The sequence below is a fragment of the Vitis vinifera genome, chromosome 18, assembly GCF_030704535.1.
Source record: "Vitis vinifera cultivar Pinot Noir 40024 chromosome 18, ASM3070453v1".
NCBI classification, from domain to species: Eukaryota; Viridiplantae; Streptophyta; class Magnoliopsida; order Vitales; family Vitaceae; genus Vitis; species Vitis vinifera.
In genome coordinates this window covers 4,009,479-4,033,426 of record NC_081822.1, presented here as the reverse complement: position 1 = coordinate 4,033,426, position 23,948 = coordinate 4,009,479, and the positions used below count along the sequence as shown (strand labels likewise).

General features: G+C 32.1%; 2 protein-coding genes and 1 long non-coding RNA gene across 3 annotated transcripts; 1 reads left to right on the top strand and 2 right to left on the bottom strand.

Moving 5' to 3' along the window:
- Positions 1–11,343: 11,343 nt before the first annotated feature.
- Positions 11,344–12,055, bottom strand: LOC104882593 (uncharacterized). The gene is made up of 4 exons (XR_009464887.1): positions 11,975–12,055; positions 11,783–11,899; positions 11,560–11,676; positions 11,344–11,457 (listed from the first exon to the last, which is right to left on the bottom strand). It is a non-coding gene; the product is annotated as an uncharacterized LOC104882593 (long non-coding RNA).
- Positions 12,056–17,206: 5,151 nt separating this feature from the next.
- On the bottom strand, positions 17,207–18,625 carry LOC109121591 (agamous-like MADS-box protein AGL104). Its single transcript, XM_019216307.2, has 6 exons — positions 18,441–18,625; positions 18,239–18,316; positions 18,120–18,138; positions 17,665–17,726; positions 17,317–17,416; positions 17,207–17,251 (listed from the first exon to the last, which is right to left on the bottom strand). The coding sequence occupies exons 1-6, from the start codon at positions 18,623–18,625 to the stop codon at positions 17,207–17,209; spliced, it is 489 nt and encodes a 162-aa protein (XP_019071852.2).
- Positions 18,626–22,762: 4,137 nt separating this feature from the next.
- On the top strand, positions 22,763–23,948 carry LOC100852940 (uncharacterized). The gene is made up of 2 exons (XM_010666604.1): positions 22,763–23,182; positions 23,277–23,948. Exons 1-2 carry the CDS (start codon positions 22,763–22,765, stop codon positions 23,946–23,948), a joined length of 1,092 nt encoding a protein of 363 aa, XP_010664906.1.

Here is a 23,948-nt window from a genome sequence, read left to right as displayed (position 1 = left end):
TTCGATGTGGGATTGCACAGGCTCACTTCCAACTTCCAAGTTCTCAGAAGATTCACAAATCATACGCTACCAGAAGTACCACGAGAAACTGATGCGGCCACCTTCGTGTTCAAGTAGCCACATGGCCGTTGGATCAACCATTCTGGTTGGCACATTCATCTTAAGAGTAAGATTGGACTCTCCTCCTAAGCTCACGCTCACGGGGCATAATAAAAAAAATAACATGTTTATCATTAATTTAACTATTAATATTTATCTATTTATTATTAGTTTAAATTAAAGTAGAAAATAGAGCTTGAATTAAAATAGAAGTCTATAATTAATTTAAATTAGAATAAAATATAGAGTTTGAATTAAAGTAGAAGTCTTCTATTAATTTAAATTAGAACAAAAAACAGTTTAAATTATAATAGAAGTCAATTGTATTTATATATAAATATTTATTATTGATGAAAATGATATGTCATATTTTATTTTTCTTTAGGTGTCTTTCTCAACCATTCAAAAATTTTCATTTGAATTCCCCATTCAAAATATTCTAAGATTGACCACAATAAATTCACCAAAAATACTTTTATTACAGAAAATAAAACAAAATATGATTATTCAAATTTAATACTTTGGTTAACTTGTGAAATTTTAAGAGTTTGGTTATTAAAATGAGTTTTTTTTTTCACTAAATAGAATAACATTTTAAATGAATTTGCAATACCCACACAAGCTGTTGAGTTGGTGTAGAAATATTGAGTGGACATTTGAGTCATAAAAGATAAATAAGTTGAAGTGATCAAGTTTTCAAAAGATAACTTTCGTGAAATTTATCTTTTGATAGTTTTGATGATAGTCATACCAACTTCTTAATATTTCTTATCACCAATCTTGTTTTTATTTTATTGTCTTAAAAAATTAATTTGGATATACCTAAAAAATTGGTATGAATTGGGTGTGTTGAAAGTTTACCAATGTAGAACTTAATTGAAATCTGTTTTTAAAAATAATTTTTTAACTTAAAAATATGTTTTTATAAATTTGACAATTTATTCAAATAATAAGTTATTTTTAATAATAAATTTGAGATATTTTTAGTAGTATTTTGTAGGATATTCAGAGTAATAATTAAAAATATAAAAAATTGAAAACATTGTTTTTAATTTTATGATATCCACATAAAATTTTGTTCCCATAAATAATTGGTAGCTGGTTTTATTTATTTATTTTGAAATTGTTTTAAAAATATGGCCAAAGAGACTAATGAAGTGATCCGGTCCACTTTTGCAAACTTTTATTGACGGTCAAATACCAGTAGTTGTGCATCACTTTGCTTTCATGGGTTGCTTAGGGACCAATCTTCGTGCCACACTTTGCAACGGCCTCTGCCTACCTTCTATTCCTCCACGTGACTTGTGGCAGGCTAGCAGCCACCCTTGTTCCATGACACTTGTGGCGTCTGTAGTAGCTGTCAAAAGAGGAAAAATAGTTTTCTTTCACTAATTTAAAAATACATAAATAAATAAATAAATAAATATATATATATATATATATAACAAACATAAATCAATTTATTTTCATTCATTTAAAAATATTTTAAATACATAAAATATTTTATAAGTCAAATAATTATTTTCTAAAATAACCTTTTACTTTTCAAATTAATAGCACCCATTAATTTTATTTTCTTTCATGAAATAGATTTGAGATTAAAAAAAAATTTTACAAAATTAAAAATACAATCGAAAAAAAAAATCACTTAACCCAATCACACTAATGAGTAAGAGTTAGAAATTCAAAGACTCTCAATATTTTATTTCATTTTAAAATTTTAAGTATTTTAGATTTAATTGAAATTTCTTGTTTTATTATTGATGTTAACTAACAAAATCTTTATTTATTTTTATTAAAAAAAGAGATGAAAAGATGAATGAGTTTATATAATACATGATATAAATCATTATTAATTAGGGTATTAGAAAAAATTTATTTATTATGTGGAGAAATTTTTCAAAATTATTTGTATTTTATATTATATAATAAAAAATTTATAATATATTTATTTATAAGATATTTTTATTAAATTAAAATAATATATTAATTTTTTTATAATTTCATTTAATATTATTAGGGTATTTCAAAAAATAATTATTTGTAGATACATAAAGATAAAATTAACTTACAAAAACTAATGTTCTTTTTATATATTTTTTCGAAATAGTAAGTAAAAACCTAGTTTTTCCATAGAAAAAGCCTTCCAAACTCTTACTCTATTGTGACTGACCATAATGAAATGTTGGAACTACAAGGCATATGCATATCTTAATTTCCGAGCCATAGAAGGGAGAACCTCATGAATTTCTCAATCTGTAAATCATATTTGATGGTGTAAAAGAGAACCATTAAGGTCAGTAATAAAAACTATCTAATTAGAAAATATTTATAAAAAAAAAAAACCCATCAACCAAAAGTCTTAACAATATTTCTTAGGATCAGCTGGTAGGACAGAAAATATAGAACAAGTCGAACTACAACATTCCTCTATCCGGCCAAGTCCGCTCCGCATGCCTCAAAACTTAACCTGTCATTAGAGAGGGTATAAAATTAAGACGGACCAGATAGTGAAATTCTACGGTTGGTCTAAATGTTACAAAATATTATTTATTTTCTCCAACTATGCTGTCATGTTACGCTCCAAAAATTGTGGTGTAGTGCATCATTCTAGGCAAAACCAGCCCTGATGGCGAATGAATTAAGAGGACAAGTACACATAGAAGTACATACTTTTACGATTCTTTTTCTGTAGAGCGAACAGCCGGAGGTGGGGGTCAATAGGAAGACCAATCGCCTCATAGCTTGGATCATATAAACCATTTCTAACTTGCCTGAAACTTTTAAATTAGTTGAGAAAACAATTCTATCTTGATACAATAGTGAAAAGTTAGTGAAGACATTAACTTGAATGCATCCATCATGCAAACCTTGAGCTGTTCTGTGCGTCGTTTCCTTGAATTGGAGAAATGATATTGGCCTGCGGGGGACTTGATGCAGGTGGAGCTTCTTCCTGCCTAGCCATCTTCTGCATTTTATAAAGAGTAGACTACTAATACCACAACACAAATGTTCTGACCATTTAGAAGAAAACAAAGACAAAATTAAGTTGCATTGGGAGAAGTTGGTACACTGGGACGCTCAGGAAATAGCTGTAATTCAACTGGGGTCCTGGCACGGGCGCGACGTTGTGCTGGATCTCTTTGCTGAAGCCAATTTGGAAAAAAAAAATTAATATTAGTTTTGAAGAAAACAAAAAGCCGAATAATTTAGCTCTAAAGAAAATTTAACACACAGACGGACCTCACTAGAGGTACTTGATGGCCCTTCAAATTGTCTAGGAGCTGTGAGTCCAAGATTAATGTGACCCTTAATTCCCTGCTGATAAGATTGTAAGGCGGATGGTGAATGTGACGGAATATCTAAACTTGAGAAATAATTTTATCAGAAAAGATTTATACCGGCTCAATTTGTGAGATTTGGGTCTGCTGACATGTGCCTTGCCCAAGGTTGTTGACTCCTGATCCAGCAGTTTGACGAGGTAATTCTTGGAGATGGAGTCTCAGTGGCCTAGAAACAAAAGTTAATGAACATGTACAGCAAAAGAAAGGTTCATTTAATCAAGTGCTTCACTTTTCCAAGAATATTTTAAAGACACGTGATGAAGTAATAGGTGGGTCAGGTGTGTTACCAGGGAGAAACTGAGGGTTCCGTTGGCTTGGAGTTGCTGAAATATTGTAGATAATTGTATATATCATGAGTCAGTTGGGCTTAATTAATTTACCGATCGATGGTAAATGTTGTGGTCTAAGTTGAAAAAAAATCAAGAAGCGTGAAATGAACCCTAACGCATTGGCAGCCCTAGCAATCTTCACTTGACATTATGCCCTTTCTCAGCAAAGCATGCATTATCAACCCAAAGAAGAGCTAATACTGAAAGATTTTTAAGTACCTAGAAAGCATAGATGGTCCGGCCAGCGTGTAGTTCTGCTTCTGTGGATCCTTCACAGTAGGCACCATCTGGGCTTGATTAAGTTGATTATGATGATGACAACGGACTTGTTGGGGCCTGAATTCAAATGCAGCATTATCCACCCACTTCGATGACTGCTGAGGCCTATACTTTAAAGAACTAGATAAAAGACCAAGTAGTAAGTACCTAGAACTAGAAGAAGGCATAGATGATCCAACCAACTGCATGGAGTTTGGACCTTCTTGGACATATTGTGCCGTTGGAACTTGAGTCCGTGGCCTGCATTCAAATACATGCTCGTTATCATGAATTACAATCCAATGCCTGGTTCTTCCCAAGATAAGAAATTATTATAGAGATGAAATTAATCCGATACCTGAAAGTCACAGAAACCTGAGGTGGCCTGGAGCAACGAAGCCGTACACCTACAATGCTTGGTGTCACTGTGACTTGATTATTGAGATGTTGGTGTTGACCATACCTAATTTACAATACCAATTATTGGTCTAGTATATAAACTTTGAGAATGCTCACCCACCCATTTAAGCAACGACTAGTATTACATAGTCATAGCCAGATACCTCAAAGGTTCGTCAGATTGCAGAGGAATGGAGTTGGGATGCTGTGGATTCAACACATACGGAACCATCAGGCCTTGGCTAGCCTGATGGTCAAGCAAATGGTCCGACCTATGTCCGCACATTCTAAATAGTACAATAAGACAAAGTATGCATGTACATAAAAAGCCTAAACAAACAATAACAAACTGTAGCCTAACCGACTTACCTGGACGGAGGCAAGGAAATGTATGCATGATTCTGGGTGTGGGAAGTGGTCTGCTGGCGGTTGACCAGGGATGAATTCCCATTTACAACTCCCGCCTGTAATGACAGTAATAAACCAGTTATATGTATTTATTTATTAGTAATCTGAAGTGGATATTTAAGCATACTGTTGTTGGAGGTTTCGGTTTTGATGGGGGATCAGAGAACGATGATCCCGCTTGATGCGCACTGGTAGTACTGTTAGTAAATTGCATCAAGTTGTGATTTACATTGGGCCGCCCACTTCTTCTGATTGATGATGGTAGCTCACCATACACCTAATCGAAATTATAAAGAAAAAACATAAGAATAAGAAAAGGAAAAAGGGAAAAAGACATGGTCCAATAATACTAGCTAATTAAATATTTCCATTACCAAATAGTTGGAAGGTTGAAGCTGAATTATATTTGAGTCCCTATCCTGAAGACGAATAAACAAAATGTAAGAGATTGAGGTTCACCTTACTTGAAAATAAACCTCCATTAATTTCCATATATGACAAGGAATGAATAGAATAACGAAAATTAGCTTTACTGGATGGTAGGCATTGAAGGCAGATGTCTCAAGTTGAGTATCTAAGAGCTGGCCAATATTGTTATGCCCAGAGAATGGTGGGTCTTCGTTCCAATTTCCCTGATTTATCACTGCCTGATTACTTCCAGATAATGGTCCCATCTCCATACCCTCCTGGTCAACATAGCCACAATCAAAATAACATTGAAAAGGAAAAAATAAAAAATAAAACCCATACTATTCTCAATCTTTGAGAAGAATTGATGGGTTTGATTAGGTGAGTTATTCTAATACAAAATAATTGAACAATGTACGATTAAAAGAAAATGTTAAACCGAGAATAGCGGTGTTGAAACTTTGGAGGTTTAGGTCATATTTGGTAATTCTTTTCAAAAATAGTTTTTGAAAACTATATTTTAATATTTTATAAAATAAAAGTATGTTTAGAAACTTGAAATGTTTTTAATATATTTTAAAATATTTTTATATTTAATATTTTATTTTTAATCATTTTATATATTAGGATAATTATTTTTTTAAACAATCTTAAAAAACAATTGAAAACAACTAAATAATATTTTCCAAAAATATTTTGTTTTTCATTCTTAAAATAATTTTTTAATTATCAAATGTGTTTTAATGTCTTTTTTATTTTGAAAAACAGAAAATTATTCTTAAAAGCAGTTGTCAAACAAACCCTTAGATCTTACATTCATCAATATATTTCTATATTAAGAATACAAGAGCGAAAAAGGGAAAATAAGAAAAAAAAAATAACAAGGTAAATACAGTAGATTGAATTAATTCCAATGGGTCATTCAATAGCTAAATATTTTACAGAAAATAATAATTTCCAAACCAAATTAATGAACTTACACTTGAGGGATTTGCAATCGATTGGATATGTTGATTTGATGGCATTTGTGGATTTTGGTTGCTGACCAAGTCGGCCCCGTCAAAGGCAAAGCCAAATTGGTCACTGAGTGAGTCACTCTCCATTTGAATCTGTCCATTAATAATCGAAATTGAGGTTAGAAAACAAACAATTAACCTTAATAAAACATAAATTAAGCATACCTATTTGAACATTAGGTGGGATTTTGTAATTAAGAGAGTTTCTATTTTCTAAGATAATACAAGGGAAATTACTAGCATTAACAATTAAATAGCCTTCAAAATATTTCCCTCAAGAAAAAAAAAGAAAAAAAAAGATAACTTCAAAATTAAAATAATTTAGTATCATCTAAAATAGTAAACACCCACAATTAAAATAATTGATTTGGATAGCACTAAATCAAAAGACTATTTAGAATGCGTTTAACGGTTATTTTAAAAGGCGTTTTTAGTCTTTTTTTTATATTTAAAAAATAAAAATTTTTAAATATTAAGAACTTTTTCCAAAATCACTCCAAACGCACTCCTATTGCGTTCAAGTCATAAAGGTACTTTTTCATCTTAAAATATCAAATAAAAAACAAAAAATATTAATTTTTATAATAAAATAAAAACAATAATCACTAATGTCTCTCCTAATGGTAGCAATTAATGTAGTCCTTGTCTTTTTCCTAAAAATGAGTAATAACATGGAAGCAATAACCATTGGCGTTTATCACTTTTTGGATTGCAGGAGAAAAGAACATTAATGGCTATTTGCTTTTTCTATAAATGGATGACAAAATATTTTCCTCAAAATTTTATAAATCAAACGTAAATAAGTTACTAACAAATACAAAACATTTATGCACTAAGTTTGCCATTTTTAGTGATAGCAATTAATATCCCTTATTTTTTTCAATTTTTTTCCTTAAAATTTCTTAAATTTAATCTTATTCAAAAAAAGGTTTTGGAGTTAGCAAAGTAAAAAAAATAAATAAAACATGAGAGAAATGCATAATTAAGGGTAGACCATTTTTCTAAACCATACGATTTCTAATTTTTTTCAATCTCATTCCTGGATTCATTGTATATATATTTTGTTGATTATTTAGACTTGTTGAATTATAATGTATCGTAGTAATTGCCATATGAATATGGTGGTTCGTATCTTTTAAGCGTGTAAGATTATAGAACATTTATAAATAGAAGAAGTTATTCGGAAAAAAAAATCAACTTCTAAATCATAAAATAGAAAAGAGTACAACAAAAATGGGATGTGTTTTGTTTATTTTTGATGATATATTCAAATAAAGAGAAATAAAACTTGTAAAAAAAATAAAAATAAAACCCCAAAAAAAATCATAAAATAGAAATTTAAAATAAGAAAATCGATTAACCTCAAAAACTGATCTAAAAAAGGGAAAATAAATACATACCTTTGAATCCTTTGAAGGTTATCAAAACCCGTAATATAAAATGGATATTACAAATTGTGAAAGAATGTGAAAAGGAAAGGAAATAATGCACGGTTGGTTTTCTATGAGACAGAAATGAGACTAAAAGCGTGAAATGAGGTTTTTATACTTGTAAAATAACGCTTGAAGAACATATTTATAGGTAAAAAGTTTGTATACATTTAAAAAAAAAAAAAAAAGTAGTTTTCGTGATGGCAAGTAACTTTATAAATGTCAAATATTTTTTCTTTTTTTTTTTCTAATTCATTTTAACACAATCATTATTAGAAACAAAATTATTTGCATATATTTAAAATTTATGCACTCCAAATTTGACTAAGTTCGTTCATAAAAGTATTTTTTATTTATACTATTAATAGCTATGCTATTTTAACTAGTCAAATTCACTATTGACAATGTAAATTAATTCATATTAGTTATAACATTGCATAATAGTGTGTTTGGTAGTGATTTTAAAAAACATTTCTAATTTTTTTAATACTTGAATGATAAAAATTTTCAAGTGTTAAAAACATTAAAAATATTTCCTAAAATTAGACATTAGATTTATAGTTAGTCTCACATAAGAAAAATTTGTTTGTTACATTGATTAAATTGAACATTGTTATATTTATATTATAACATGTTGTGATACTAGAAAGCCTTTTTATTCATAACAACAAATGTTAAAATTCAAAATAAATTGATTTTTATGTTATCTTTATGCAAAAATATAATTACAAATATCTAGTGTCTTTCTTGACAATTGAAAGAATCTCGTTTGAAATCTTGGTCCAAAATATTCTAAAATTTAACTACAACAAATTTGATAAAGAACTTTTTATTACTCAAAATAAAGCATCATAATTCAATTCATAATTAGATCCTTAAAAAAAATAATTATAATTATCATAATTAAGGATTCATTTGGTTATATTTTCTAAAACTTGTTTTAAAAATTTAATTTTTAATTTTTGACTTAAAAACAAGTTTAAGAAAATATAATCAAACGAGTCATATTTTCTTTTTATCTTTAAAAACTTATGAAAACAACACCTACTTGTTTTTTATTCCACTTTGATTTTAAAAATTATTTCCAAAAAAGGTGTTAAAAAAATTTTAAAATAATTTTTTGTTTTTAAAAACAAAAAAGTATTTTTAAATTACACTGTCAAATTGGCTCTAAAATTCCACAAAACTTATTTACCCTACTGCAAATACTCCCCAGGTAAATATCAAGCTACTCCATCCAAATAGGAACCCCCCTCAAATAATGAATTAAGGGTCAGCTAATCAACCATCCCTGTACAATCCATGAGAAAGATTTGTGTAACAGCTTGACTTTAACAGCAGCCCACAAGCCATCTAGTGCTCCTCGTGGCTCATTATTGAACCTACAATCATAAAAATAAAGGATTTAAATTAGATCAGTTCTTGGCTGAAACATACAAATGTAACCCTATACCAAGATGTTATAATACATCTAAATGTAATATTTAGAGTCTATTTAGTAGTAATTCTGAAAAACGATAATAATTTTTCATAGAGTTACTGTCAAACACGCCCTTATTCTTCTGCATGCACTGACTATGACTTAATGTTAGTGCTACCTACCGAGTCGGGAACAAACTGGCGCAGATGGGGATCAATTGGCAGACCAGTACCCTCATAAAGTGGATCATATAAACCATTTAAAATTCGCCTGAAACCATTAATAAACCAGTTGATCCGGATATTTCATGAACCTTGACACATATGATGAAATTAGAATGAATAAAACTGCAGTCCAACCTTTTATTGTCCTGGGCTTCATTTCCTTGTGATTGAAAAATGTCACTCACTTGCTGTGGATTCAGTCCTGATGGAACTTGATGATCCCTCCTGGCCACTCTCTTCTACATTTAGGAAGTTTAGAAAGGATGAATTACTTAATGCACAATCTGGAAGCTCTAAAAATGTTCATAATATCTTCAAAATTGGTACCCTGGGACGGCTGGAGGACTCTCCCAATTCCATTTGGGGCCTGGCATGGGTATGCTGTGCCAACCTTCTGTACTGAACATTATTCGAACGAAGAAAAAAAGGACTTAATATTTAAGTCATTTTAAGGAAGGGCCAATCCATGAAACTTTCATACTTTTAAGTAGCTTTATTATAAATTCAATTGATGTATACACACCTCAATATGTGTGCTTGATGACCCTTCCAACAGTTGAGGGACTGATACTTGAAGATCAAGACCCTCGAACCCCTGCTCGCAAAGGATTGCAGGCGTATTTAATCATAAACACCAAAGAAAAAAAATAATTCGAAGAAATGTTTTTAGGTAGAGATTTTTACTTGTTCTGTTTGCATGAATTGGCTCTGCTGATAAATTCCTTGAATAGGATTGTGAGCAATTGGCGGAGCAGTTTGAGTAGGAAATCCTTGGGGTTGCAGTTCCTGTAGCCCAGAAACAAAGATTTGGATCTGATTTGAAGGTAAACTGGGTCCAGCAGATTCGCTAGGGAATACTTCGAAATGGACTTCCTGTGGCATGGAAACAACGATTTGGATCTGTTGTGCTACTTCATTAGGATTTAAGACATTGAAGCCAGCAGTTTGATTTGCCAATCCTTGGAATTGAGCTTCCGGTGGTCTGGAAACAAAAATAAATACTACTTCTAATATATCCCTAATTCCAACGACAAAACATAAATGAAAAGGCCAAATATATATATATATAAAAGAAATATCTGTTGGCATAGGAGAATTAGTAGATCTTCGGATGAGCCGTGAATGAGGGTATTTGATAGTAATTTTAAGAAGTGTTTCTAACTTTTTTTTCACACTTAAAAATTTTTATATTTGAGTATTTGAAAAGTTAGAAATATTTTTTAAAATCAATATAATTTGTTTTAGAATATGTTTGGTAGTAATTTTAAAACGTTTTTAGTATTTTTAATATTTGAATAATATAAATTTTCAAATGTTAGAAATACTAGAAATACTTTCTAAAATTATTATCAAATGAGGTCTTATAATATTTTTTAAAAACACTTTTAATCTAAAAAGTGATTTTTTTTATAATAAAAAATGTTTAACAAAATTTGGAAAACACTTTTAAAAAATTAAAAAATCATTTATAGAGTTTACAGGAAAAACACTTACAGAAGTGATAGTAGAAAAAATGTTTTCATTAAAAACATTTTAAAGAGAAACATGATAGAACGCACTTTAAATTGTTGAAAATCGGGTGATTGTTGAGGTCTACATTCAATAAAATTAAAGAAGTGTATAGTGGTGTATATGTAGGTTTCAAGTGCATTGGACAATATATTTCTAATAATTGAAAGTGTTTTCGGTAAAAATATTTTTACTAGAATCATGTGATAGGTGCTTCTTCAGATAATATCTCTTCAAAAACTCGCTTTCAAGAATACTCTGACAAACCAACTATTCGTCACCGATATTTCACATAATGCAATCATCTAAACAAAGTCTCAACTTCCTCGGAGAAAAACTAAAAGTGAATGCTGAATATATGATCTGTGCATCATGAAGATCTGATTCAGTGGTTCCATTAGGCCTTATATGACCTTGATCTTGTTGACCATAGAATTGGTGAGGCCTAGATTCAAACGAATCATTATCCATCCATTTCAACTATCAAGCATCAACTTTAAAAATGAAATTAATTGAAAGACTTAATTACCTTGAAACCAAGGAAGGTTGATCATAAGGAATGGTATTGTGGCTGTGGGGATCAAATGCATATTGTGTCATCTGCATTTGGGGCCTGAAATTCAACAAAATAGGATATGGTAAACCATCTGCATATTTAGCCATTGGTTATCTTAATCAAGTATCAGAAAGATTAAAAGTAAATAAAAGCACGAACCAAGAGGCCCTAAGAGATCCACGCATCATGGAGCTATGACCTTGTGGCTCATATACATTATGTAGGACTGGAACTAGACTTGTTTCACTGTAAGAGGCATTCTGGGGCCTGTACGCACTTCACATAAAAAATCATTCCATTACATGCTTGACCTCATTTACTAATCACGTACAACCAAGCATCTTATTTACAAAGATATATATAAGAAATTAATGATAATCACCCAAAAGGCAGAGTCATTTGAAATGGTGCTGAGAAACATGGTGGAGAACCCGCAATAGCAGTTGGGGTCACTATGACTTGGTTAAGCTCTTGATGTTGGATAGGTAACTGCTGTAACCTATTGTTGAAAATGCCAACTAATTAATGAGATATATATTTATAAAAACATACATAAGGTATGTATGATAGGTACCTTAAAGATGAATGAGGTTGTGGTTGCAGAGAGTTGGAGCACAATGGATCATATACATTCACTGTAATTGAACCTTGGTGAACTTGACCATCCGCGGATTGATGGGGCCTGTATTCAAATACATAGTGTATTAATGATAATATATATAGGCTTGTGTGCATACAATGATTAAAAGACGTACCCGGATTGAGGGGAAGGATCATATGGACAGTTCTGATTTTGGGGAACCCAAGTGAGGTCTTGTTGGTTGACCAAGGAAGAATTGCCATTTATAGCTCCCACCTGAGTGATGTTATCTCACACTAATATGATGAAACTTTATATATAAACATGTCAAAGAAGCAACTATGAGTTCTCACCGTGTTTTGAGATGGACTATCGCAGTTCAACACTTGCCGATTGTTGTCACCGAAATAATTGTTCCCGATATTTTGCAGTGATTGATCATCAACATAAAGTGGAGCACAGCCTTGAATGCTTGATACCATTTCTAGAGTCCGACTCCTACATACTCATACATTAAGTAATTAGTAACACGAAGTGTCCTAGACATACAACTAATATCTTAACAAATAAAAATTACAGAAAATAGAACAAATATACGCATACTGATACAAGGACATATTCTGAGGTCGAAGGACATTCTCAGCATGAGGCGCATCGGCCTCATGATCATATGGTTGCAGCTCCGTGATTGGATTATAGGCATGTAGTAACGGCTGGACCAGTGAAGGATTGACGGAGGATGTCTCCACCGGTTGCACCAAGTTAGGATGATTCTCAAGCTGAACATTTTCCAAGCCTTCATAATTGTTATACTCATCGTGATGATTTGAGCTGATTTGAGTCACTTGGAGCAGGTTACTGCCAGGAAATGGTGGCAATTCCACACTCTCCTGTTGAACCATATATAAAAAGAAAACAATATAGTACTACAAACTATTTTCTTCTTTTACATAACATTTGTAGGGTTAAATGAATTGGGTGGATGTTTGAAGGTACGTACACTTGTGAGGTAGGATTGGATATTTTCATCCGAAGGCATCTCTATGTCATTGTTGGTCAGCAAGTCGGCGACATCCAACATAAACTCAAACTCATCACCACCGCCTTCTGCTTCTCCAAATGACCCAATCCCCATTTCACAATGTCCGTCAAACAAAGACTATTTTGTGGGATCCATGGGAAAAAAAAAAAAAAAAGAAAAGGAAAAACCAAGGGAGAATCAAATTAAAGACATTTCCTGCAAAACCCTTCTGCAGAGGAGTTACTTTCCTTCCTTTATCATTTATCATTCAAATAAAGACAATGTTTGAGAAGTCAAAAGAAAGAAGCTCACAAATATTCTTCAAAGTCGAAAGGATAATTTAGCAGCTTAATAAGGAAAATGGACAGTGGGACCCACGATTTTATCCATGCCACCTGGCAATTGTTTATAGAGGAATTGACTTGCACCGGCAGCACCACAGCGAGACTTTAATGACTCAATGTGTCGTCAGGCGCTCGCCCTATTTCCCCTTGTAGAGCAGTCTGTACATGGAAAAGAAAATATGAGTCATTAACGTCTGCAACCTTCTTCGATAATAGCTGATAAGCAAGAAAATAAGTATTAGTGGAATTTTCAGCCTTTTTTAATTGCTGAACAAAATTATCTAACTTTTCATGGCCTTTTCTAATAATGGGTAAAAGGCTAGTGGCATGCAGGTCAGCAGTTTTTTTCTCAATTTCACAACTTCAATCATACCTCAGAAGGGCACTGATGGATTCTTTGTCTAAATAAATAAAAAAACCCTGATTATCTAGCATTGGATTCGATGTATCCTATGTAGTAACTTTTTAAATTTTCACAAATTTGTAATAATTTGAACAAATTGTTGACTCTGGAAATTTCAGAAATTAGATTTCATACCATTTTACCCATGTGATAATGGGTTCAAGAATGGTAAAGAGTAACCATGTGAAGAGAGAGTAAATTTAAGGAAGATAGTAGATTCAAATCTTCAAGACCAAATCCAAAAAATGATATCATGAGTAATGTTGAAATCCAAATACATGTAAAAGAAGTAAAGTATTATCAAGTGAAAATTACCTTAATTGTCTTGTTCTATCATTGAAGATTTCTGAATTATCCAAGCTATAAGAGGAAGAAGGAATGGGGATTTTTTTTTTTTTTTTAATGAGAAAAGAAGAGTAGTGAAGGTCAAAGTCTGCACACTCTTGAAGTAAGATTCTAAGAGCTATTTATAGGTGAAGATGGATGTGAGTTGTCAATAGAAATGGTATTAATTGATAATTGAGGTCACTTTTAGAATTTTTGAATAACTTTTTATTTATTTTAATATATACATATAAGTCTAAGAGAGGTAAAAAAAATATAAAAAGAAAGAGAGAAATTTATATCTAAAATTTCACGTATTTGAAATGGTTTTGAATAACTTTTTATTTATAATTTATTGGTAATGTTGTAAGGTTGTGTTTGTTTTTTGACTTAATAGAAAAAACCAAATATTTTAGCTTTTTCTATTCAACTAAAAGTAATTCATTGACATCAACCAACATCATTAAACTAAACTTATTGATAATAAGTTTACTTTAATTATGTTAGTTAGTATCAATAAGGTACTTTTAGCTGAATAGAAAAAGCCAAAATATTTTACTTTTTCTATTCAGTCAAAAAACAAACACCACCTAAGTGTTTTATATTTAAATGTAAAATCAATGGACATATATATTGAGTATGTTAGATTAAATTAGTGAATTTTTTTTATAAAGAAAAAGTTATAATTTGTTGTGATTCATATCTACGATGGTGTAGTTATCACCATTAGCATAATATTAGAGAAAGTCATAATTTGTCATGTTGGAGAAACTTTTAAATTCACGTATAAAAGCTAAATGAAATCCAAAATAAATTTAACGTATATTTTATGGTTAAAGATGCTAATGTTTCTTATAAAACCGTTAATTGAATTTTTTTTTCATTTGAAAGATTATGAAAATGATTAAAACAATTATTAAACTTTTAATTACTTAAGAAAAGTCAACTTAGTTTACAAGATATTTGGTTAAATGGGGTAAAATGACCTAACATTTATGAAAATAACTTTCTTCATTTAACAATATAATAGATGACCCTCTTTGACCCGAAAACCTTCAAAGCAAATTTAAAAGAAAAAAAAACCTCTAAATTCAACTTAAGTAAATTAAATACAACATTTCAAATATATTATGGATATTTTTACTAAATTCTACAAATGAAATCTTTAGGATGGTCCCCCTAACTCTATGGTTGTAGCCTTATATATTGCCATCGATGGAGGGTTTCTCAGGTTTTCTCATGCTTTATTGACCTTTGGCCATATAAGGACAAGAGTGGTTGAACTCATCTTTTAAGGGTCAGGTTGGTCAATTAGTAAATCCTTGAAATCGTCTCTTCTCATGGTCTCTAAAATGGGTTGAATTTTAGCACCCTCATCAACCTTACTCTCTTTGGTCTCTTCAAAGCTTTTCATTTGTACCTTTGTTCTTCAATAAAGATATACATTTTTGGTAATATTTAAATGTGGTACAAACTAAGATTAAGTTTTATTCAATTTTATTTGATTAATTTTTGGTTCTTTTTTTTCCTAATTTTTAATTTTTAAATTTTTTAATCATATTAAAAATAAATATAATTTACAAACAAATAATTTTTATTTATATATTTATATATATATAAATTGGACTAAATAAGACAGGATCCATCTTGATTTTGAAATGGATTTAAAAAAGGAATTCTCCAATATATCCCTAATCTATCTAATTTTATTTCAAACCAATTCTATGAAATATAGAATGGATGTATGAAAACATCATGTATTACCATTAATCATGACAGAGTAAATTCAATTTAAAGGTTGTAAGTATGTATGGGAGAGGGTGGGGGATGTTAGAAACCGCAAGTCACAACAGGATAGGGCATAATTAAAAGGAAAAGATTCGTGTACAGACCAAGGTCCAAAACTTAACAATTATCCAAAATATTTTGGGAATCCTAGTACATGATTTGAGGATTCAATCTTCAATAGTATGTGACCCATATAAGTTTTTGGCAGCTTAAGCTCCTTCGCTGCTGCAAGCTTCATCAGGAGGGATCTGCACCTCTGCCATACCCTGTTCCCCCACTTCATGCTGCCACCATAATTAACATTATTACTAATTAAAAAGACTACAACCCCACACAAATTTTGTAGCTAGCAGTAGAAGGGTCGCCATTGGGCGTGGTCCGAAGTACCAACACAACTCTACTACCCCCACGAAGTGAATCGACCGTGTTTGTAAGTTGTAACATCAGACAAGGTAAGGAGTAATTGCTTAAAGAAAATATAACATTCTCGGTTGACTCGTTTGAATTACTCGATTTTGGAAGAAACAAGAAGGAAACCTGAATTGGAGGGAACAAAAAGGAAGAGGCTGGGGGCCACACTGGAAGGTTTCCTGGGGTCAGATTGTTGACACAGCGCTCTCCCATCCTGGAACTGCTTCCTTGCAATAATGGATAGTGCGTCGTGCACAAAAGATCCCTGGAAATGGAAATCCTAAAATTAGGCAGAAATTTATTATGAAGCTAGAAAGGCTGATCAAGTTGCTTCAACAGAAACCACTGCTTCCAGTGTAGATTTTTGTTATTGGAAAAACTGACACAATGTGCCTGGCAAGTGATCTTTATCTAATTAATGCTTCAATATATATATATATATAATGTGTGTGTGTGCGCGCGCGAGACCCTGATGACAACATACCCGTGTGGCATAGATGGAGCAGGCAACCCATTTATAACTTGATTCTCAAAAGAGGCAAGCATCCCCTGTCATGAATTAAGGTTACTTGAATCAAATAATACTAATTCTATAACCAAGAAATCATACTTTATATATAGGGAGAAAAAAAAAAAAAGATTTAGTTTAGGTACCTGTGAAGAAGATAAATCATAAGAAAATAGATGGTTGCCTGACAAATATTCCTGCAACCAAAATGAGGCAAAAAAATCTAGATGGTTCATGAATTATTAAGTTTTTTCCTCACAACTTAATAATTATTAGACCAAATGTTTTGGAGTGATCAACTGTAACTCACAGGTCTGAGTTTTTTTAGCACAAAAGCTAAATATTAGATCAAATTAAACTCTTTTCTTTCCAGCACTAGCTTTTAATCTAACCAAGATAAATGATAATCTCTTTTGGGACAATAAAATCAAGGGCACAAGGCATAGTAAGAGCCTAACCGCTTAGAGGACGACTGCCCAGCAGGCCAAGAACCACACAAGCAGAAATGTAATTACAGTCCCGGATCCATCCACTTACCTTTCTCTGTAAAACATGCTCCAAGGTGTGGACCAGACGTTCCACCATTGATTCAAGCTCCCCCATCGCCTTGAAATCCAGAGACTGAGGTTCAAATTCCCTGGAATTTATGTATTTCAGGAGCCAAGAACCAAGAAACTAATCATGTAGTCATCATAAATCTAAGCATTCATGAAAGAAAATGAAGAGGAGCAAAGCTTGAATCTTATTTAGCAAATCCCATGGTGGTCTCCTTCACAACCATCCATTCTCAATAATTAAGTACGGGGTCGGCTCAGCAGTAAGAAAAGAAAATCAATGGCCGGTAAAGATGAATGATGGATTTTTTTCTCTCCATCTTTTCAGGACCTCAACTGTTCCTCAGCAGTCTGTAGTTGTTGCTGCAACCTATCGACTTCCCGCTGGAGTACCTAAAATGAAAAGATTAACCAAACTTTAAAACCTTGAAAACTGATCATTAAGTAGTAATCACTAGGATTTAAGATGGTCCATTTCTAATTACCCCGATCTGAGAGTTCACATCCCCACCTCTGCATATTTCAGAGGAAAAACAAACAAACGAATTGCACCGTCAGACATTTATTGAAGAGAAGATAGAGAAGGGAACTTGAAAAAATAACACTTGGTGTGTGGGGGATAGAGACTAGAGAGAGGCAGACACACATGGAGAATTGAAGTTCCTTGTCATCTTTAGTCATGAGTTGGTTGAGGGCCCTAATCCAATACTGCATGAATGCATGCAACACTAATATTTCTCCCAAATTGTGGAGAAAAATGAAAAAAAAAAAACAAAATCCACTTACCTCTGTGTTCTGAATGACCCTGCAAAAATACTTACATAAATAAATAAATATATACTGATGAATATGGTTGAGGCAAATGAAGTGAAAATTAAGAACTCCAAACTCTTTCAAATGCAAACTGGACAAGTAATTCAAGAGCATACTCTTCTCTTTCTTCGTCTGTGAGATGCATGTAACGAGTGAAAACTTCCTCCATCCTGATTTCAACGTTGGCAAAATAAATTGAAACTTAGGCATGTTTATATGCATGTCTACATGTATTATGAAGGGTACTGTGAAATCGAATTAGTATTTAGTACTGAGAGGAATTAATAGTGGCACCTTTTTTTGCCCGAAAATTGAGTGAGACGGCCTGAGGGAGGGAACATGATCAGTGCAATATCAATATCACAGAGTACAGAAAGCTCGTACGCCTTCTTAATGAGTCCCTTCTTCCGCCTTGAAAATGAAACCTGCCGAGTTGCTTTATCTTCTATTCTCCTCATCTCTTGCTTACCACGACCCATAGTGAGAAACAAGTTGAATTTGGTAGAGAAAATTTTGAACTAGAAAGTACTTGCTTTTGGAATCACTATACCTTCTACCCAGTGGAGTTTAAATAAACAACATGGGGACCACATCCTGTGTCGATCCGAGCCGTGATTTAAATTAGGGTACTCAACCTAAACTCAATATAATCTCACTTTTCAAAGCTCGGGTTTTTTTTCGAGTTGGTTGGATTTTACTCGGCTTGATAAAGTTGATGGGGTTACATAATTAAAATTCATAATTTAATATGTTTTTAAGAAAATAAAAATAAAATAAATATTATTATATAAGATAATATATAAATGATTGTTCAAATTTACAAAAGATCAAGGTCGAGCCTATCCACCCGAATTACACCCATACATGTGTGAAGGACGTGGTCATAAATATATGCAAGAATACATTCGAGGGGAGGGTTGAAGGTTTTGAAGAAGGAAGAGAGCATGCAATATAAATTAGCAATGTTATCCCTTTAGCTCTTCCGTAGAAAAAAAACAAAATTTTTTTTAATAAGATCTAGCTAGTTCTTTCTCAGTTTTGTCACATTCTGTTAGTGAAACACCAATAGGTTCCTTCTTACTGTCATGGTTTCACGTGGGAACCGAACTAGGTTTGTATTTTCTTTAAAAAAATCTGGAATATATACACATATGTAAACATAGCTCCAACTATGGTATGTCTTTTCTATCTCGGGCTTGCTTTCCCCAAAAAAATCTCAGGAGATGATCTTACTTACTCCATGATGGTCCCTTGGTATTTCTAGGCACCAACTTTGTTAGATAATGATATACTACATATTCTATATAGCTCAACTCTTAATAGATAAGGAAAATTGTCCGGATATATACACAAGACCGACTGCCCTACTAGATTCCAAGTACCTGTTGAAGTTTTTGCAATTTATAAAGGATAACCATGAACTGAGAGGAAGTCTTCTTAGGATTCATGCATGATTAAAATCTAGGTCTAACTGCATAAACTACATCACCGTTTCTTCCATAGCATAACTCTCACTTCTAGGCTCTATGCCTCTATCCATTGGTTCTATGCAGTGCTAGTTTTTGCTTGCATACTGCATGCATATTTACTTCACTATTACAAAAATAATTTATGATGTCACTTGTAAAATAATAACACTATATTGACTTAAAATCCAAAAAGGTGACACATCATATAAATATTTTCAATTAGGATAAATGAAATTAATTTTAGGTTTATAGTGTCAGTTTTTAAAAAGTGACACCATATAAAATAATTTTTTTAAAATATTATAATTTAATGGGTCCACTTTGAGAATAATGATAGTATATAAAAAGTTCATTGTTTCCACTAACCCACAATCCAAAAAACTCTTATTCCATAACCCTAACCAAAATTTTCTTTTATCTCTTCTCACACTCATAGTTAACACACAACTGCCCTTCTCCGCTTCGCCTACTCTTAGGTAACCCAAAATCTCTTAGATCTATCATTTTCATTTTTTTTATTAATGTCATAATCTTTATTAGCACAATTGATTTATATTCATTGATTTGGTATATCTATAATGTGGATTGTGTAAATAGTGTTTTTTTATTGAGTTGTAAGAAAGTAAAAACTAGGTTTAACATTCCACCATATCTTTTGTTTCATTGTTAAACGCATAAACCCCAAAATGAATTAAAATAAGAAAAATGAATGATTTTTTAATATCTTTCATACTCATAAATATAGAGAAACATTTTACAACATGAAATTTTATTTTGATCTTGCAGGAAATTTCCTTTGATGAGACTATCTGTTTGTTTTCTATAAATATTATAGTATATTGTGATGAGGATATTGATTGGTGATATTTGAAAAATAATTTTTTAGAAAATTATTCTTAATATTGTCATCTCCCACAAAAGGAAAAATGAAATAGTTTCCATATCATGTTAGAGTCGATTTGGAACGTTGGAATTAACAATGAGAAATTAATTTTATTTATTATTTATTAATGTAAATGAATTGTTTTTTTAAAATTTAAATAGGAATGAAATTTTTTATAATTATAAAAATTATCAAATCTTATATTTTGAATTTTTTCTATTCTTTTACATGGTATTATGGTTAATATATCATCTTGTCCTATTCATATTTTTTATATTCTTAAAATATGTTTTTTGTTTTTTTGTTTTTACCTTATTTTCTTATTGTTATCATGGTTTTAAAAATTGGACCAAACCAGCCAGTTCGACTGCTGCCAGTCATGGTTCCGGTCCGGTCCAACCAATTGGACCAAAATGGCATTGAACCGAGGTCGAATAGCTTGAATCGCCGGTCCAACCGATGAATCAGACAAATCGTTTGATTCGATTAAAATTAATTAAAAAACAGCATCAAAACGACATCATTTTGAAGGGTATATAATGAACATTACGGTTGTTGGTTGCAAACTAGAAACCCTCCCACCTCATTCATTCCCCCGCAACAGCTATCAGACTACCGCTATGCTCGCCCGCGACACCTAGACGGCCTCCACCAACAGCCGTTACAAGCCAGCAACCGTCCCTGTCGGCGCCTCTTCCCAATTCCACACGACACTGGAAACTGGCAAAGCTCCCTACCGATGTTAACCACCCCGACCGACTCCAATTGGTACCTCTCCCAGTTGTTGGTACCCCTCCCTGCCGCTAAAGCTATCTTCAAATTTTGTGTGGCACACTGGTTTGGTTTCTTATGTTTGGTTTCTATTTGAAGAGAGATTTAGTCTTGTGTTTGGTTTCTTATGTTTTGGCAATGGTTGTGAATTGTGATATTTAATGTATGACAACTAAATTTTCCATAATTGCACTTTGAATTACTATAAAACTAGATTCCCATCTTGTTTGGATGAAAAAAAAAAATAACTGAATGGTGATGATGAAAATTGTCAAATTATAAAAAAAAAATTGCAGTATAAGTGGTAGAGGGAAAGAATCAGAGACCCGGAATCTGATTAATGATTTTCCACCAATTTGGGCAAGTGGAGGATGCATATTAGTTGATGGATCCTGGTTTTTCAAATGGGTCATGGATGATTATGGGAAGAAAATGGAGGGCTCTAACTAATGGCATTTGATTCAAAAACATTGGCCACTAATTCTAAAGAATCCCAACAGATGTATATTAATTTTTACACCATATCTCTCACGAACATGGGGCAAATCCACTTTCACTCAGATTCCATGGTGATGGAGACCTAGAATTCAGTCATGGGAAAAGACAAATTTTAAAAAGAAAATAAATAAATAAATAAAAAGTGGTTTTAGAGAATTCGAAGATTATGGAAGTTAGAAGTTAACTTTTGCTTGTGTCACAATTTATTAGAAATTGATAGAAAAACCACATGATAAGTATATAGGCATCATGTATGAGTTTTAATGAAATATCATGTCTCATACATGGACTTCGTCATCTATTCTTAATGAAAAATTTTAACCAAATAAATTATTAAGTATTTACCCATTGATATGTGATTGTTATAAATTGTTGATGACTTGATTACAAATCATTAAATTGTTGATGACTTTTATTCTCTAAATTAATGTGGGATTTTTGTTTCTAATTTGATAGAGAGAAAAAAATTAGAATTAAACTTGACTCCATCATTTGGTCAAGATTCAACTACTAATTCACAATCAACTAGAAATAAGACCGACCCTGCATGGGAGCATGTTTCTGAATAAAGATATGCAAATGGAAGGAAAGCTCTTATTTATTTGTATTGTAAAAAAATTGTAAAAGGTGGGAGTATTCATAGAATGAAACAACATCTTGCTAGAATGAAAAGAGATATTGGTCCATGTAAATCGGTTCCTCCTTATGTCAGATTTCGAATGGAAAATTCTTTGCAAGAGTTTGTGAATTCCAAGAAAGCAACCCAAGAAACATATGAATATAAAAATCCTTATGGTCCTAATGTGTCACAATTTGAAGGGGACATGGTAGAAGGTGAAGAAGAGGTTCAAGAAATGCAAAGTCCTATGGCAGCTAGTAGTGGAAAAAGAAAAAAATCAATAGTGAATAAGTATTTTGCACCAAGAAATACTCAAAGGAGCTCAACCTTCCATGAGGAGTGTATTAGCTGGGAAGAAGCTATTTGGAGAGCGGATATGGCAGTTGGGAGATTCTTTTATGATGCATGCATTCCTACTAATGTTGCGAATTCCTTCTACTTCAAGCCAATGTTGAATGTTATATCTACAATTGGTCCTGGATATAAGGGTCCCAATTACCATCAGCTGCGGGTTAACCTTTTAAAGGATGCCAAGAAGGAAGTTCAGTTACTTGTGGACTCTTATCATGCAATTTGGGCAAAAGTTGGGTGTACAATAATGGGAGATGGTTGGACAGATAATAGACAAAGAACATTCATTAACTTCCTTGTGTATTGTCCTGAAGGAATATCGTTTGTGAAATATGTTGATGCTTCAAACATTATCAAGAATGCAACTAATTTGTTTATGTTATTTGATGAGGTGATTGAATGGGTGGGTCCACTCAATGTAGTTCATATAATGATTGATAATGCAGTAAATTATATGGTCACGGGGAGATTGATTTCTCATAAGCATAAACACATCAATTGGTCTCATTGTGCAGCTCATTGTCTTAATTTGATTTAAGGATATTGATAAGATAGACCATGTTGCTGAACTTGTAGGACATGCATCAAATGTGACAATTTTTGTGTATAATCATGTTGTTTTGTTAAGTTGGTTGAGAAAAAGAAACGGATGGACAAAGATTCTCCGACCTGGTGTAACTCGCTTTGCTACTGCATTCATTGCACTCAAGAGTCTTCGTGATCATAAACATGACTTGCAAGCTTTGGTGACTAGTAAGTTCTTTGTGGACTCTAGATATTCAAAGGATAATAAAAGTAAAGTTGCAGTTTCCATCATCTTGGATAATAGATTTTGGAATGATTGTTTGATTGTTGTGAATTTTATGTCTCCACTAATGCGCTTATTGGGTATTGTTGATTGTGATGAGAGGTCTTCGATGGGATATGTGTATGAAGGCATGTATAGGGTTCGTTTGGGCATCAAGAAATTGTTTAACTACAGCAAAAGACTATACAAGCCTTATACAAAGATCATAAAGCAACGTTGGAATCAACAACTAAAGAAAAACATTCATTCAGCAGCTTATTGGTTGAATCCATGTTTCCAATATGATCAAGAAAACTTTTGTAATAAGTCAACTGTTATTGAAGAAGTCATGGATGTTATTGATCAGAAAGTTCTAAAAGGCAAGCTTGAAACAATGAATGAAATGAAGTCGTTTCGTGATTGA

What these genes read in the sequence shown, in the direction of transcription:
- LOC109121591 (XM_019216307.2), bottom strand. Translation starts at nt 18,625, where the DNA reads ATGGGTCGTGGTAAGCAAGAGATGAGGAGAATAGAAGATAAAGCAACT. An exon ending in CAATTTTCGGGCAAAAAAAG is followed by an intron (nt 18,317 to 18,440) that starts GTGCCACTATTA and finishes CGTTGAAATCAG; the next exon opens with GATGGAGGAAGTTTTCACTC. An exon ending in AGCATGTTTTACAGAGAAAG is followed by an intron (nt 17,252 to 17,316) that starts GTAAGTGGATGG and finishes CCTGCTGGGCAG; the next exon opens with TCGTCCTCTAAGCGGTTAGG.
- LOC100852940 (XM_010666604.1), top strand. Translation starts at nt 22,763, where the DNA reads ATGGCAGTTGGGAGATTCTTTTATGATGCATGCATTCCTACTAATGTT. An exon ending in ATATAATGATTGATAATGCA is followed by an intron (nt 23,183 to 23,276) that starts GTAAATTATATG and finishes ATTTGATTTAAG; the next exon opens with GATATTGATAAGATAGACCA.